The 15,556-nt window shown below is 41.5% G+C and overlaps 1 protein-coding gene across 2 annotated transcripts in view; it reads right to left on the bottom strand.

The window, feature by feature from the left end:
• The window catches only part of LOC102304126 (ephrin-A5b), an 85,872-nt gene extending 70,330 nt beyond the window's left edge, over positions 1-15,542 (bottom strand). For both annotated transcript variants that reach the window (XM_005921700.2, XM_005921701.2), the window contains exon 1: positions 14,644-15,542. In XM_005921700.2, coding sequence (XP_005921762.1) covers positions 14,644-14,768 — 125 coding nt within the window. In that variant the 5' untranslated portion in view covers positions 14,769-15,542. The remainder of the gene's footprint in view (positions 1-14,643) is intronic.
• Between the last annotated feature and the right edge of the window lie 14 nt (positions 15,543-15,556).

Raw genomic sequence — 15,556 nt, 5'->3', positions numbered from 1 at the left:
TATATACTTTTTTTCTTAAGTGAATTTTCCATCGAAGTTCTGTGACTTCTGACATATTTTAACATTTGGACAGCAAAGCTGGGAGACAGCATACATTTTCAATATTAGAGTTTGTGTTTCTAAAACAGGGTCCTCACATGCACTGATTTAACCCTGACCTATACAAAGGCAGTTTCTCTAATAAAGTCATATTGCAGCTGCACGTTAGTATTTTGCAAATTCGGTTTTGTCGTCATTCGTTTTGGATTCTCATTAAAAAGCAAAGTGAGAAATAAAAATCAGAGTAAGTAAGGAGGTGTGGAAGCAAAAAAAGCAAACTCAGCTCCATGTAACCATCTAACATTTCTATCACGTCATGGGCACTGCAACAGTGTGTATGTGTGCCACAGTACATAGTAACCATACAGTTTACATCTCCCAGAAAGCAGCAGGCTTCTGCAGCATGGATTCAACATGCTGCATTAAGAGCTTTGCTCCCTTCAGGCTACAGTAATTCTGGGTTATTTCTACCCTGGTGTATCTGGCACAGTTCTGGTTATCAGTGCTCTGCGGGCCAATGAAAGCACAGCTGGTCCATGGCTCATTGGCTGCTGAGGGGTTATGATTTAATCCTGATTGGTGACTTTCTACAAGAACACACCCAGTTTTTTTTTTCCTTATGGTTGCAGTGGTGGGGGTATCAGGGAAGGTGGTGGGGGGGTGCTTGGATCAAATTTGCATTTTACCCATTTTCACTGTAGTGTGCAGGGTTTTAACCTAATTTTGAACATTTTGAAGCTTTTTAACGACATGGGCGAAATATCGCCAGATTGTTAAAAAAGACTTCTCAGCTGGGGCTTTGGCCTCGCAAGTTGATTTGATTTCACCCGAAATAACAATTAACATCATTATAACAAAGTTGACGCAAACTTTCGGCCCACACAGAATCAAAATTTTATTTGCAGTGATTTCAAATAATCGCTAAATAATAGCTACTAATTGGAAAAGTCAAGAAGTGTGTCAAAGAGTCGTGCTGCACCACAGCACCACATCTCCCACTACACTGCTGGGTTGCTGGGCAAAATTTAGAATGGGCCTGCCTCCATACAGGAGTGGATTGGTGGATGGTAAATGTGTGTGACGTCTTAGCCGGCGTGTTTCTGTAACCCCCCTGTGTATCGCGTGTCTAGACCTCACCAGCACTACTTCTGGAAAGACCATGTGACCCAAAGAAGCAGTCACAGGACTTCGACAACCATACATCAAGTCCATTTTCCCCCCATCCTCTTCTTCTTCAATCAATTCTTTCCTTTTATTCCAGCCAATAATCAGAGAGGTTCAAAATAAGTGAAATTGAGGTAAAGCGACAGAAGGGAAAACCAACGAGACATGGCGGCATTAAGGCGAGGTTCATTCCAAATCCAGTTCGCCTTTGAAAAATGATCAAAGAAATTTTTTCCCCCCCATAATTTAGGCTAAGCAGTCATAAGATTTAAACATCTGAATGCTTTATTGAAAGATTAAAAAAAAATCCACATTTGAATGAAAATTTAAAACATAAATGGAGGCTTACATTGACTACATTTTTGTTTTAACATTTTTTCATGATATAAAAAATGTTCCTAAATTATTAAAATCTTTGACTTTAACATTGCATTTAATTTCTTTCGAATTTTATTATTTGAATCAAGTTTACAGCACCATACTGTCATATGTCACAGTAAAAGTCTAAGACAACTAGTAAACTACAAACTTACATATCAATGCTCAAGACTGTTTTGAAATGCTATTTATGTGCTAAAAAATAATATTTTTAAAACTTATTTTGACACACCTTGTATAATAAATATATATGTATACATATGAACTATGAATTGAGTTGCAGAGAAAAATATGAACTTCAATTATTTTTAATACAAATACATGTATGTTGATATAAATTGTACTTTTTTACATATTTTAGTTACAAATGTATAACTGTTTTTTGTTTGACTATGTAAAAGACATATGAAGACATATGATCATATTTATTGTAGATGCAAGTACAGTTATTAATATAGTTTTGTACATTTACTTAAAGTTGCTGATTCAGCTCCTAAACTATACATTTAACGAAAAATATTTTTTTAACTTCTCTTCCCTGTAACAAATATATAACCCCTGACATAAAAAAAGAAAAAAAAATGACACCTTTCTGTGATTTTTTATTCCACAACATCGAGTTGTATTTTTTTGGTTTTTTTTAGTACGTTGATGCAAAGAAAAAATAATTAGTGAACTTTTGGTGACCAGGCTTTTGAAACTTACAGAAGTGCACTAAAACTTAATAGTCACCTCCGTCCAGAGACAGAAATATGAGTACTGAGCCATAAAGACTTCTGATGGAAACCTAAGCAGCCGGCACATTCAGGAAACAAATAAAACATCTTTATGAGCGAGATTTTATGATCTTAATAGGCACACTCCCGGTCCAGTGGCCTCTAAGTGCTCCGCTGGACAGGTCTGTGTTTCAGAGCCGACTTCAGCCACCGGCTACTGTCTGCAGAGCCACACGCAAAAACTCTGCACAACTTACTGTTTTTATTACGCTGCCTGCTGGATAATTAAAAAAAACACTTTCTATGCCTGTGAAGCTGCAATAAATTCCCATTAGCTGTGAGCGATTTTGCACTTTAAAACACTGCATAAGAGACTAATTCAAACACAACAAACTCAGTATATGTAGGAATCATATGGTCTGAGTAAGAGAAACTAGTTCCATGAAAGGTTTTATAGAAAATCGGTGGTTTGGCTGTGCTTATTAAACTGCAATAATCAACATATTTTCCACTTAGTTCACTCTAATCCTATATTTTCTTTTTAAAGCAGTAATTTTTCAGCAAAAGCAGTGATTAATGTTTAAGTATTTTTAACGTTGGGGAATTTTCTTGACTTAATCTGTTCATTCCATCATTCCAATTCCCTGAAACTTTAAAAAACCCTCATCAAAAACAGCTACATTTTCATGTATGCAAGGGTAAATTAGAGTGATTTATGAGCTGGATTAAATCAAGTATTAACTCATGACTACCTTTGTAAATTGAATATTTGTAGCTTTTATTTAAGTCTGAACGTAACTTCTTTCTCCAAGAAATTAAAGAAAACTTTTTGTGAGTGTTTTTAATATTCAGTTTATTTATCCCTTTACTTTCCTGTTGGTCTAATAACTATTTGACGTTAAACCGCAGTGAAACTTTAGCCGTCTCCTCGCCTGTTCTTTAAGCCTTTCCTAAGAGTCTTTGATGTCGGATGTGGCAGGTTATCTGTGACCTTGTCCCTTTTGTTAAACAGACAATGCGGGCTTGTTGGGCCATTAGTTTTTCTTTGTAGGTGCTCGTCTAGGTGTGATATCTACCCTGTCCCTGCTGATCCCGCAGTCGACCTAAAGAAATGCACTACGGGGACAAAGAAAGCCTTCTGGGGCCAAAAATACCCCAAAGTTATTTACTGCATTCCAAACCAATCAGAGTAGAACTACCACTAAATTTATTTTAGCTAAACATCGTCAAGTTGAAGATTAAAACCAGTGCATAAGAGGGGTAATAACAGCTGATAACAGCTTCTTGTGTGATTCATGAGAACGTAGTACTCCGCTCTGGCGGAGAAGTCTCATTGGCAGGGAAGAGGAGAGCAGCGATTGGCTGAGACGGTGACATAGGCTGTGTCGACTCAGCGCTGGGACCTGTTACGCCAGATGCCCTCCTCTCGTCCCCTGCAATGTTTGCAGCCCCACGCACGCGATCCCTCGCTCCGCTTGGCTGCACCCTCTCATCGCATTACTTCTGCTATTCTAACTCCTCCATCAATTATGCACTAGAATAACTCAGAGCCTTGATGGAGCCAAGACATAAAAGGGGATCATCAGCGCGAGCGCTCGCAGCATCTGCCCGCGTGTTCCCACCGTGCTGCTGCCATTGCTGCGACCAGTGATATGAGCCAAGGTACCAGCTCATGTAAGGGCAGCTGTGGCGGCGCACACCGAAGGGTTCGTGCAAAAATCAAACGCAGCGTGTACGCTCAGCATTGTGTTAGTGGGTCAATCAGAAGCAGCATGAACAACAAGGTGAAAAAGCAGAATTTTAAGATGCTAAACTTTTCCTGCCCTCATTGTTGAACTAGCTTCTTTCTAACTGGACTTGAATTTTGATTCATTTGAGGCTGGAGTGCTCGAAAAAGCCTCAAGAAATCAAAACTACACTAGAAGCCACGTCATTTTCCAAGATTTGTTTAATCTGGTTTCATTTCAGTGCACATGTCGAGTCTTTTTGACTCTTTTTAAGGGCGGGAAAAGTTGCAGTTGTCTCGTTTAGTGTTTCATGCTAATTTTGATAGTTACTGTGTTGCTTTTAGCCTTTATCTATTTTCTTTTAAAGTTTAAGCTCCAGACCTACAATAAACATTTTTATCTCCAGTAATACAAAAATTCTATTTGTCAAATAATTTCCCTCCATAACAGAGTCCAAAAAACCTGAATTATCTTCAGAGAAGTGAAAATTAATTTTGGCAACGCAGAAAAAAATCTCATTTTCACCAGACGTCAAAACAAAACTTTTAAAATATTCTTGAAAAAAGGAATCGTTTAAAAGATTCTCGGGAAAAAAAAACAAGGAATATTTTAAAAGATTCTTTGCGCTGGATTGAAGAAAACCTGACTTTAAGGACTCGGTAGGAGGCGTAAAATACACCAGGATCAGTAGCATGGAATGAGAAAACATCAGAAACTGCTCGTGTGATAGCCCGGGATTCGTAACCTACTTTTTTTCCCCCTGAAACAAAATGGAGTCGAATTTGGAAAATGGCTGCCTGTGCTGCACCGCTCCGCCACACACCGCAGAGAAAAAGGCGAAGAGGAGGGGAAGTCAGTCAGCCACGTCTATGGAAAGTGTACAGATCTTGGCAGTCTGAGATTTCAATTAATGGCCCTGAAGTTCGAGCTGTACAGTGATAAAATACCAAAAACAATTTAATCACAGTCATTCATCACCAAAGCAACAGAGGCCAGGAAAGGATTTGTGAGAAATAATAATTTTTTTTAAAAAGGCCAACATCGTGTCGACCCTTGTGCTAAAGTCATGGCGGTCCTGACCTGGATTTCTCCTGGTTTGCGTGTGAAGGTTTGTCCAGGCTCTATCGTGAGATCACAAACAGCTTTTTTAATATTTCATGGGTCCCAAAGCACCAAGTCTGCTGAAATCCAACAGGAGGAAACATTTTTGAGTTTCAACAGGCCGGCGAGCCCCACGAAAGGTCCCGCAAAGCCACACCAAGTTCACTAAACAACACATGCAGATAAATAACAGTCAATATTTTTCACCGCAGGAGTCTGAAAATGGCCAAACAGCTAAAAAGCCTTCTCTGTTGTGGTATGAAAAAATCACAGCTCTTAACCAGCATCAGATAAACCCCCATACCAAAACGATTACACGAGACATTTGAACCCGAGAAACAAAAGCAATTAGGCAGCAGCAGAGTCTCCCACAAAAGCTTTTGGTTCATCAGGGATATTTTGGTTTGTCTTTGTGGCTAAAACCAACAAAAAAAAATATGCCTATGGTACGTGAAGCTCTGAGAGCTTCATCGCTCTGTGAATCACACATGATTCAACAAACTGACTGGAACAGTAACACGCTCACACATCAGCTTTGTCTAATTTCTTCCAAGATACACAGAAAACCCAAAGTCAGCAGCCGTTTAAAATCAGGAAATATCGTCCCATTGAGGAGGTACGCATACTTTTCGTTTCAGGCCTCCCTCCAAAAGCCGCACTGACCCAAATTTAGTTCCAGAAACACTGACTTGGAGGTTTGGCCCCTGCTGTCAAAATGATCACATTTGCTTTTCATCAAGCATATATCTGAAGCCAGTTTAGGTTTCAGATGTAATTGTGTATGATTTGAATCCACCGAAGTGCCAATTTTCTCATTACATCCATTTGTCTTAAACCAGAGGAGACAGCAAAACCTTTTTCTTTGCTGCGTCAGAAAAAAATCAAACCTTTATCCTCATCAGTCTAAAACAAAAAAAAAAAGCTCAAGGAGACTAATTCACTTTTAAATAATCCAAACATGTCAAAGAAAACTTTTCCACCTGATTCATTTACTTAGTAAAATACACCTGTAACTTCATTAAAGCAAAAATTTATCACTGTTGTCAAGTCATTTTATCGGTCGTAACTCCTGAAAAGTCCCAGTTAAGCAACTTCATTTGAACTTTTGTTTCCAGCACTTTTCTTCTTCTTACTTTCTGGTAGGAAACAACATAGAGTGAGGCCAAAAAACGCATTACAATCAAGAAAAATGGATTAAAGTTGACTGGCACTGGGTTTGCATGAGGTAATCTGGCTCAATAATTCACACAGTACCCACACATTTTCCTCCAAAACTGATGATTTTAGTGTGAACGGTGGCACACAATTTAAGAAACAATCGGCACGCACGTCTCGACAGTTTTTGGAGTCCGGAAAGGGACGCCAGGATGGCTGGGCAACCACCCTGCCATCTTTGATATTAAGTGATGCCCTGCAAACAGCGGCAGCCGTGCCCAGTCTGTTAGCAGCTTAGTGGCTCTTAGGACTTTTTTGGAGGCACTTTTTTGAAGCTTTACTGCAGTCATTAGGAGTTAAGACTGATTAATGTGAATGGTCAGGCAGGGCCTGGCTTTCTGAGGGAAGAACAGAGAGGGGTGAAGGGTCTCACAGGAAGTGTTTTGTGTCTCCACACAAAGGGGAGGCTGACCTCTTAAGCCCCTTAGAGCCTCTTTGCTAATACCCTCACCGGTGCCTACAAAGACACAGGGGATGCCATTTCACCACTCACATTTAAAGAGCACACACACACACATACACACAAAAAAGGCCCGCTAAGATTAAAACGGCAGAAAAGTGAAGCTCTGTGCAGTGGAGTGAGACGGTGTGAGATCAGGCCTGAAGAGTCTCCCACTAACACAGTGACTGTCACGCATATCAAACGCAAGAAGCCAAACTCTCACAGTATCTGATCTGAACTCTTATGGATCTTATCGAGGATCTGCTAAGTCACAGTTAAAGTTTTATTTCTTCAACACAAAGGGAAAAAATCTGAAGAAAAAAAAAATCTATATATTACAACCGGTTCCCTGAAACAAATTGGTATTTTTCACATTTTACATTCTTTCTGGTTCATCTTTAATCACAACTCTTAAAAATCAGCTACAAAAATCTAATTGTACCGATCTAGACATGATTTATTGATCCTTTCTAGAGTCCGGTCCTGTAATCTGCCTTTTCTTGGTCTAGATTCTGAGCAGATTTGCATGATTGACAGGACAATGTGTGAAAGGCTCTGGCTCATTCTTTACTTTCACTAGATCAAAAAACTTTTAATGGCATTTTGCCTCATTCGGGTTTCTTTTTCTAAAACTTGACACAAGTTTTGTTGCATAAGCATTTTTCTACTTTCCACTTTTCCTAAACCGAAAGATGATGTTTACCGTTTTCTGTCTTTTTTCAACTTGCACTCACTTTTACTGAATTCCTCACAAAACTGACGCATGTTGATGCAAAGTATACATTTTCAAATGTACAGTAAGCACATTTTTCTATATGTCAAGAGCCACTCTAGACTCTAGCACCCTTTTTTAGTCTATTTCAAGAAACCTAAAAGTGCAACAAACTGACTTTTTTCTTCATTCGTGCAAATTACCAAGCATAATATCGACATTCACATACATTTTACATGTGTGTGAATTTTTAGTTATGCTGCAAGGGCAGATTTTTTCGCTTTATAAAATTCAAGAACTGGGTAGTTTTTCTTTCCTCTATGATTTTAATTGAACTACTTTGATCTTTTTCAAGAAAGAATGATTTGAGAGAATTTGTAGTAAAAGTAACTCACACTGTACTATAAAACTATAAGGCCGTTTTTCTTTTAAACTTTTGTGAAAATACACTTTTAATGCTCTTGAGTTGCTTTTTTCTTCTTTCTTTCGAAACACTTGAAACGTTGATTTGTACTGAAAACAAGTTGAATTTATTGTATTCGGCAGATGTTTTTCATTTTGGTATTTTTTGCAAATACTAAGCGTTAGAAAATTCTTACCACACGTTCACAAGTATCTCGAATTAAATTAATACCTCATTGGTTGACTTTTTTTTCACTTCTTTAAATCCAAGAAGTGGCATTATTCTTTAAAAAGTCTTTTGATGATGTAAAGGAGATTTTTTATTATTATTTTACATGCAAAGACATTTTCAGGTTTCCTGAGGTGCTTTATTGGAGATTTAATGATTGATTTTAATCATTGGTGAATTATGCATAGCTTATTATTCTTTCAGTATATCAATGTTTATCCCATAAATCCATCTAATCGTGTACCATGAAATTATACTTCTTAGGATTTTTTTTTTTTGCACTACTTTAGATTTTTCTGACTCTTGGAGTAATTTTACTTAAAATTTTCGGAGAACTGCAGTAATTTAACCCACAGTCATCTAGACTACTATCAGCCTTTTCCCCTGCTTTGCCGAAATGAGGTTGTATTCAAATTATGGTCAACAGATAATTTTTTCTACTAAGTGTGATTTTTCTCCAGCATTGATTCCTGAAAATTCTTAAAGTGAGCTGATATCTCTTGCAATCTGTTTGGTGTCGTGGTGCTGCACTGTCAGCTGTTTTTTTTCTCTCTCACGAATACGAAACTAAAACTATTTAGAATCAAAAAAGATGGAAAATCTGGCAATGAAAAACAAAAATGGCGAAGGAAAATGAGATGCATCGATATGTTGCTGTATCTACAGTGCATTCACTGTGCTGGACCTCAAAAGAGATACTGCTGTAAACCAGTAAACCCGCTACACAAGCTTTAGTCACTGCTTCCTGTCAGTCACTCCCTGGCAGCCTGGGGCCGATTTATGGCTGATTTATGGTCCCACGCTGATGACAGTGTGTAAGAATTGTGGGAGTTGAACCAACAACAGAAGCGATTGAGACACATTTGTGGTCGTTCCTACAAAAGGCCAACAGCTAGTCACCCATTAGCAGTGACCACGCTCAGGCTGAAAGATTGGCTTAAACCATAAACCTTTTTGCAGTTGTCTATATTTCCAGGCATTCCACATATTTATGAAACAGCCCCCAAGTGGCAGCAGACTACTATAACAGGTAGATGTATATATGCAAAACTCCGCATAGCACCAACGCAGTACCATGAGGGAGTCTTTAGTCAGAGCATAAAGGGAGGATTGAGGCAGCTTCACTCTCCAGGCAGTCACAGACGGCATGTAGATTGACGGGTCTCCGCAGGAAAGCTTTCCCCCTCTTTGCAGAAAACTGAGACTATAAAGCTCCCGGTTTAATTGACCCGAAGGTTCAGCCTTCCTGAAGTACATTCTGTAAGGTACTACTGATTAAAGTACACAGAGTGGTAGGAAACGGACATATGAGAAGTTGAATATGGGAGATTTCTTATCTGAGATTTGACGCTCTTTCATTTCATGCACTGAGAGACTGAAGTGCTGTGAGCGGGCTTAATGCTTCTGCACTCTGTAATAAAATGGAAGGTAAACCTCAGATAAGATGCCTCTCGTGCTCAGTTTATTGACAGTTTCTGAAGCCCCCGGTGCAGGAAATCACATTTGCTCTGCTCTCTTTGATGCCTTTTGAGACTGATACTTCCTCAGGGTGGAAACACTGATTCTGACCCCACCCTGGGATGCCGCGGCCTGGACACTGTTCCCCTGCTGTAGCCTCTGGCCTCTTATGTGTAAGTTTCTCCGTAGAAACCCCCTGCCCCACCTTAGATAGCACACACACACTCTTCACTTCCACCTCTCCCGTCTCCTCCTCTCTGTCTCTGCATAGCTAAAAAGCCGGCTATGGGCTGCTGAGTACGATTGGAACAATAGCGGCCTTTCAGGTGTTCTGTGCCAGCGCTGGGAGAGGACTACGGTCCTGAGACCCAGTCAATATTTGGACATGGTTGCCTTTTTGTGTCCGTTTTTAATCCAAGCGGAACCAAGCAGCAGGGAGCCGGGAAAAGGCTGAGAGGGGAAAGCGAGGGTAAACACTGGGAACAATGCAAATGGGGCAACTCACAATGCCACTGGGAAACTATCACAACATCAACTCGCCACCAAGTGAAAAATGGAGTATTGTTTCTTTAAGTGGAGATTAAAAAGAGAGCGGTGTAGGAAAAACAAATATCGGAGGTCATTCTGCCATGAGGAGAACTGTGCACGCGGAGGGTTTCACTGCAAATGGCCAATCATCAGAGAGGTCTTTTAAGTGAACACTTATACATGAAAATAGGCCACTGAAAAGATTCTTTGACTATCTTATGGAGAAATATGTTGCATCTGCTGTGGAAAGCTTTGGATGAGCATTATCAAGGATTAAAGGAAACCCCTGGGGTGACAGTGCTCCCCCTGAATGCTGGAATCCCTCTCTACCCAGCTGTCAGGTCGTTAGTCCCACCCAATGAGGTTCTTTGATGACGAGGGGTATCAGTTTCCATGGCATCGGAGACACAAACAGCTTGGGAGATTAGGGTCGGAACTCAGCCCTGATTCTCAGTTGATCCCACCTATCAGCAACAAATAAACACCTTGGGCGAAGGCAACGCCTGCATGCAGGCCATATGGACCCGGGTGGGCTTTAATGAAGCAGCTAAATAGCTGGTGAGCGGGGAATTCGCTAATAGCTCCTTGTCAGAGCAGCACTAAATACCCAACTCGTTCACTTTATTCCATCATTTGGTTACTGACACAGCCGACTAAGCTGACAAGGAACATCTGTGGCTCATTTTTCTTACATGAGTGTTTCCACAAGGAAAAGCTGCAGTTTTTGTTTTCCAGGTTTCTTGCCTTGACTGGGCTGTTTTTACCCTGCTGTTACTTTTTTAATAAACGCTTCATATGTTACATTTATGAGGATGGATCACACTAGGTGAACATTTAATAATATAATCTCATAAAATTTATTGAGGGCCTGTAAACCACAACTGGATTTATTGCTAGTTTTCACATCATACTTCATATAGTTATTACTAAAGGTGGTCTCCATACTGTGGTGAGCATTAAAACCTTCACAGGAAAACACTTTATAAGGTAGGATAGACGTTAAATTAATAGTAATAGATAAGTTATTAATGCTTTATTACTTTGACATTAACAAATATTTGTTGGCACTCCAAGATCTGCTCAACTAAACATTTAAAGTTATTTCTTAAACATTTGGTACAACTTTTTAAAGCAGATTGCAGCAGCAGTTAACTGTAATACCTGAAAATACACCAACAACATTTCAAAAACTTTTTTTATTTTTGATCATATGTTTCTCTCCTTCTAAATGAGAGGTTCTCGGTGTTTTTTGGGGCCAGAGACTTCTTACAGAGGAGAAAATCGTCCAAGGAACCCCAGAATAATCCCAACGCAGATTTAAGTGGCTGGGGCTCAGCATCACTTGACGATGTGGACTCACTCAAATGGATCTTCATGCTCGCAGCTGGCTAGCTGGCTAAAACGCCGCTCTACGGAGCAGCAGGAATGGTCCGTTACACCCTGAGAGAAGCGGATAGTCTCATGATATCATGTGTCAGGAGCATAGGAGAGTTTCAACTGGCCCAAAAGATAACGTAATGGACACAATATGCCTGTTTTACTGGCTTTAATGCACTAATATACTAATAGTAATGGATCATTTTGCAGAAACAAGGTCCTAAAACGCCCTGAGGTGTGTTATTATGAATATTAGTGCATCTGTAAATCTCACTAAATCTTCCATCAGGGTTGGGCTGTAAATGTGAATAGCAGAAAAATGTTTTGCAACCTGAGAACACAAAAGTTTGTCTGCAAAATTGCTTTCTGCACATCTGTCGATACACATAATTCGTTTAATAAACTCATATTTTATGAACAATTTATTAAGTACACAGTTCTTATTAACCTTCTCAAACGGCACGGCCACCACACAGACAATATCTGACCTAAGAGGAGACACACACTCTTTGCAGATTTATGTAAAACACCAGCATTTTTAAAGTTTATATCCAAATTAGCTGCTTTCCAAAGCAGCATAGCAGCCAAGTGCGTCACGGCTAACACCCCCTTAAACTAATGGGACAGATTGTTTCTGTCTCCTCCAGCCTCTACACCAGACAGATTTAGCTGACAATAATCTGAAGTCCTTTTAATTCTTTTTGAGGGATTTAACATTTAAAAAAATAACTATAAGTCATTATATCAATTATGTGTGAGCTGTTTCTTTTTAACAAGTCTCCCTGATACTGGAGTTCTCTTTAATTTCATTAAGTAGCTTATACAAGCACAGCGACTCGCTGTCACTGACTGTGAAAGCTTTTCAAACTCCAGGCAAGGCTGAGCCATCCTGAGGGCTGTAAATCCCTCCACCGCCGCTCCAAGTCCCGCTCATCTGAGCCTAATCAGCACCGAGCATCAGCGCAGGAAGATTGTTCCCCAAGATGAAAGCAAGGCAAACACGAATGCAACGTTTATCGAAATTACAAAAAAGGGCTCCTTCCAGCTCCTCTGAAACAATGGAAAAAACATGAAAATGTCAAAGCATTTCCATTTTTCACGACTCACTTCCCATTTCAATTCCAGAGCTCCTGTAGGGCATTTCATGAATGGCTGAGTATGGACTGCTGCTCCGGATGCCATTTTTCCTCACTTTGGTCAAATATGCAGCAGAAACAGGAGAAGAGGGGGGTAAGAAAGCTCATCTGGAAGTTGGGACTGTACCGCAGCAGGTTCCCAGGACTCCAACACTGAGTATGGTTACATTAAACAGCGGGGATTCAGCACCCGCCAGCTTGTATGGAATACTCTTAAGTTCTGCTGCGGGTCAGGGGCCCCTGGGCTTTTTAGCATGGCCCTCTTTTACATTATACAGCAAGGGTCAGGTTTAGATTAAAGTCATGAATGAGAAAAGGAGACAGTCATTTAGAGTTACTCATTTATTTAGTCCCTATTCTGTCGAGACAAAGTCCAGGCAGGGTGCCGTGCTGGGCCCGTCATTGGGCCCCATGGCCAGCGGTACTGCCCTGGTTTTGACCCTGACAACGGTCCCCTCTGTGCTGCTTAACCCGCAACTTGCCTGGTTACTACCAAGTGTGTGACCTCAGCATGTGTGGATCTCTCACAAGACTGAGCGCCACGCTGTGCCTTGGCCGCTGCTGAAATACCCCTGTGTACCCGCTTATTGTCTGCCCCAGCATGGGCCAGGAGGAGGGCGGACAAGGCGGAGGGGACACTTGGATAAGGGGGTGGGGGGGGGGGAAGCATGGCAACCAAGAAACTAGACTTGGGAACTGGGAACTGCTTCAATGCCAAAAATGGAGGGAGGAGAGGACCTGCAGCCAGCAAGTGTGACAGAAGGCTGTTATCAGACTCAGATATCTTTCTGTTAGCAGCAGAGCAAGAACTGCATCACCTCCTTTGATGTCACCGCTGCAGCATTTGCATTTCTATCATTAACATCCTGTCAGTTTAACTCCTCTGTAACACACACTTGCCCTCAGGGTGACCATTACAAAGACATACAAAGGCTCTTGATGTGTGTTTTGACTGTTGAAGCCCAGAAACCAGTTCCTGGCCTCTGAGCAAATGTTGATATAATATTTATTTATTGACTCATTCTGAAACTGCAGCCTGCTAATAAAGAAAGTATCACTCATCATATCACTATGTGCTCCGGTGCTGAAGGTGGAAAAGTGAAGCACTGAGTCACCGAGGGAGAGAGGCGCCCAGGCACAAGCAAGAGGAAGTTTCGGAGGAGAAATGTCACCTCAGGATCCAAGCAAAAGTTTCTGGGAGAAACCTCTCAAACAGGAAGCAAGAAACACATCAGATTACAATTTATCAGCGATAGTGCGATAGATCAATAACATTAACCCTAAGCTGACAGGGAATATCAGCAATCCCTCACAGGATGAGTCTCCATTTGGCACCAAAACGATCCTGTCATTTCTAATCGATGACAGCAGACTGCAAGCGGCTCAGCATTATTTTTAAAGCATCACAGTAACGCATTCCCAGCAGCACTTGTAACACTTCTGCATTCAAATTTCCAGCCTGATAATGTGGAGCAAACAGTGAGCATTAATGGATAACAGCACGTAAATGACAGCCTGTGTAAAAACACCTTGTTGTTGAGGAGCTGTCACGAGGAGATTTATGCTGCTAAATGTGCACGGTTCATTACAAAGAAGACTCAGACATGAGGGGCAATTAATCTTCAATCAATGCAACAATCCATCAACAAGGACAACAATTATTAAGGTGAGTGAGGCAGCGAGCAATCTGCCAGGCTTGCGTTTGAAGATTTAAAAATGGTGGCACTTAAAAGGCAAACGTTACATCATGGACACAAACAGGTGTGATAACAGCTGAGCCATTAAATTATCAGTATTTAACGTTGGGTTTTTTGCTTTGCTTCCTAAAGTGCATTACCTTCAGTTGCGCGCACCTGTAATGCCACAAATGGAGCTGAGAGTGTAACCACCTCAACCGATCAATCAGCCTTTTGCACTGCTGCACACGGGGCAGCGCACAGGGCGCTCCTGCGGGGCACAAAGAGCCCCCTCTCCCCGCTCCGTGTCGCTGCGTCCCTGTGGGATAGCGGGATTACTTACTTGGGGTTGGTTCTGTTCCAGAAGACGGCGTAGCGGTCGGACACCACCTTGGAAGCAGGGTCCTGGCCGTACACGCACATCCCAATGATGAGGATGAGGAAGAGGATCATGTCCACCTGCGGCATAATTGCTGTGGAACTCCGATGAACTGAAAATTGGCGAAAGTCCTTCTTGAATCAGGTTTAAAAGCTCTGATGTGTGCTGGTTGTGCCTGTGTGAATGACAGTCCACTTTTATTTCCTTAAAGATGGAGCTCTATTCTTCTGTATCTGGAGCTTAAACGCCGTCTTCTTCATTTAAAGCAGCAACTTGGGGTTTTAGCAGTCAGATCATTTCCTCGATCGGATCTACTTTAAATCAAGAGACGCCACAAAATCACCGTTTCATCCACGGCTCAACTCCGCACCGCGCAGCGAACAGTTTCTCCAACTCACAGTGAAACAGTTCAAAACAGGAGGCAGCCCTGCGCAATCTACGCAGTACAGAAGAATTATATATATGTGTGTGTGCGTGTCTTTTAGAATAAAAGAAGCAGCGGGAAAGTGTTCCTGGTAGCGCAGAGGTTTTAAAAAGAAAAAGCGCAGACACCCAGTCCCCGTGTCGCCGCTCTCGCCAGCTCGGGACCTCTCCTCTGGCTCCCCGTGGATCCAGCGACAACCACTCAAAGCAGCAGCTTGAGCTCCGGCTGAATCCGCAGCTGTCCGATCTCTCCTATCCAAGCGACCGAGAGCAACAGCACGAGATAACAAAGCTCTCGTGTAAACGCGCGCGGTCTTCAGGTTAAATGTCCCCCGACGAGCCGCTCTGCCACGTAACCGAGAGCGCGCCAGAAGCGGTGCGAAGCAAGTAAAAGCAGCGCCGTGTGGCTCCCGCTGCCATGCTCTCCCGGACCAACCCCCCCTTCTCCTCCTCT

The sequence above is a fragment of the Haplochromis burtoni genome, unplaced genomic scaffold (genome assembly GCF_018398535.1).
Source record: "Haplochromis burtoni strain Fernald_Lab_line unplaced genomic scaffold, NCSU_Asbu1 Contig_51, whole genome shotgun sequence".
Lineage (NCBI taxonomy): Eukaryota > Metazoa > Chordata > Actinopteri > Cichliformes > Cichlidae > Haplochromis > Haplochromis burtoni.
The sequence above is the reverse complement of the archived record's forward strand: the minus strand, read 5'-3'. Positions and strand labels throughout refer to the sequence as shown.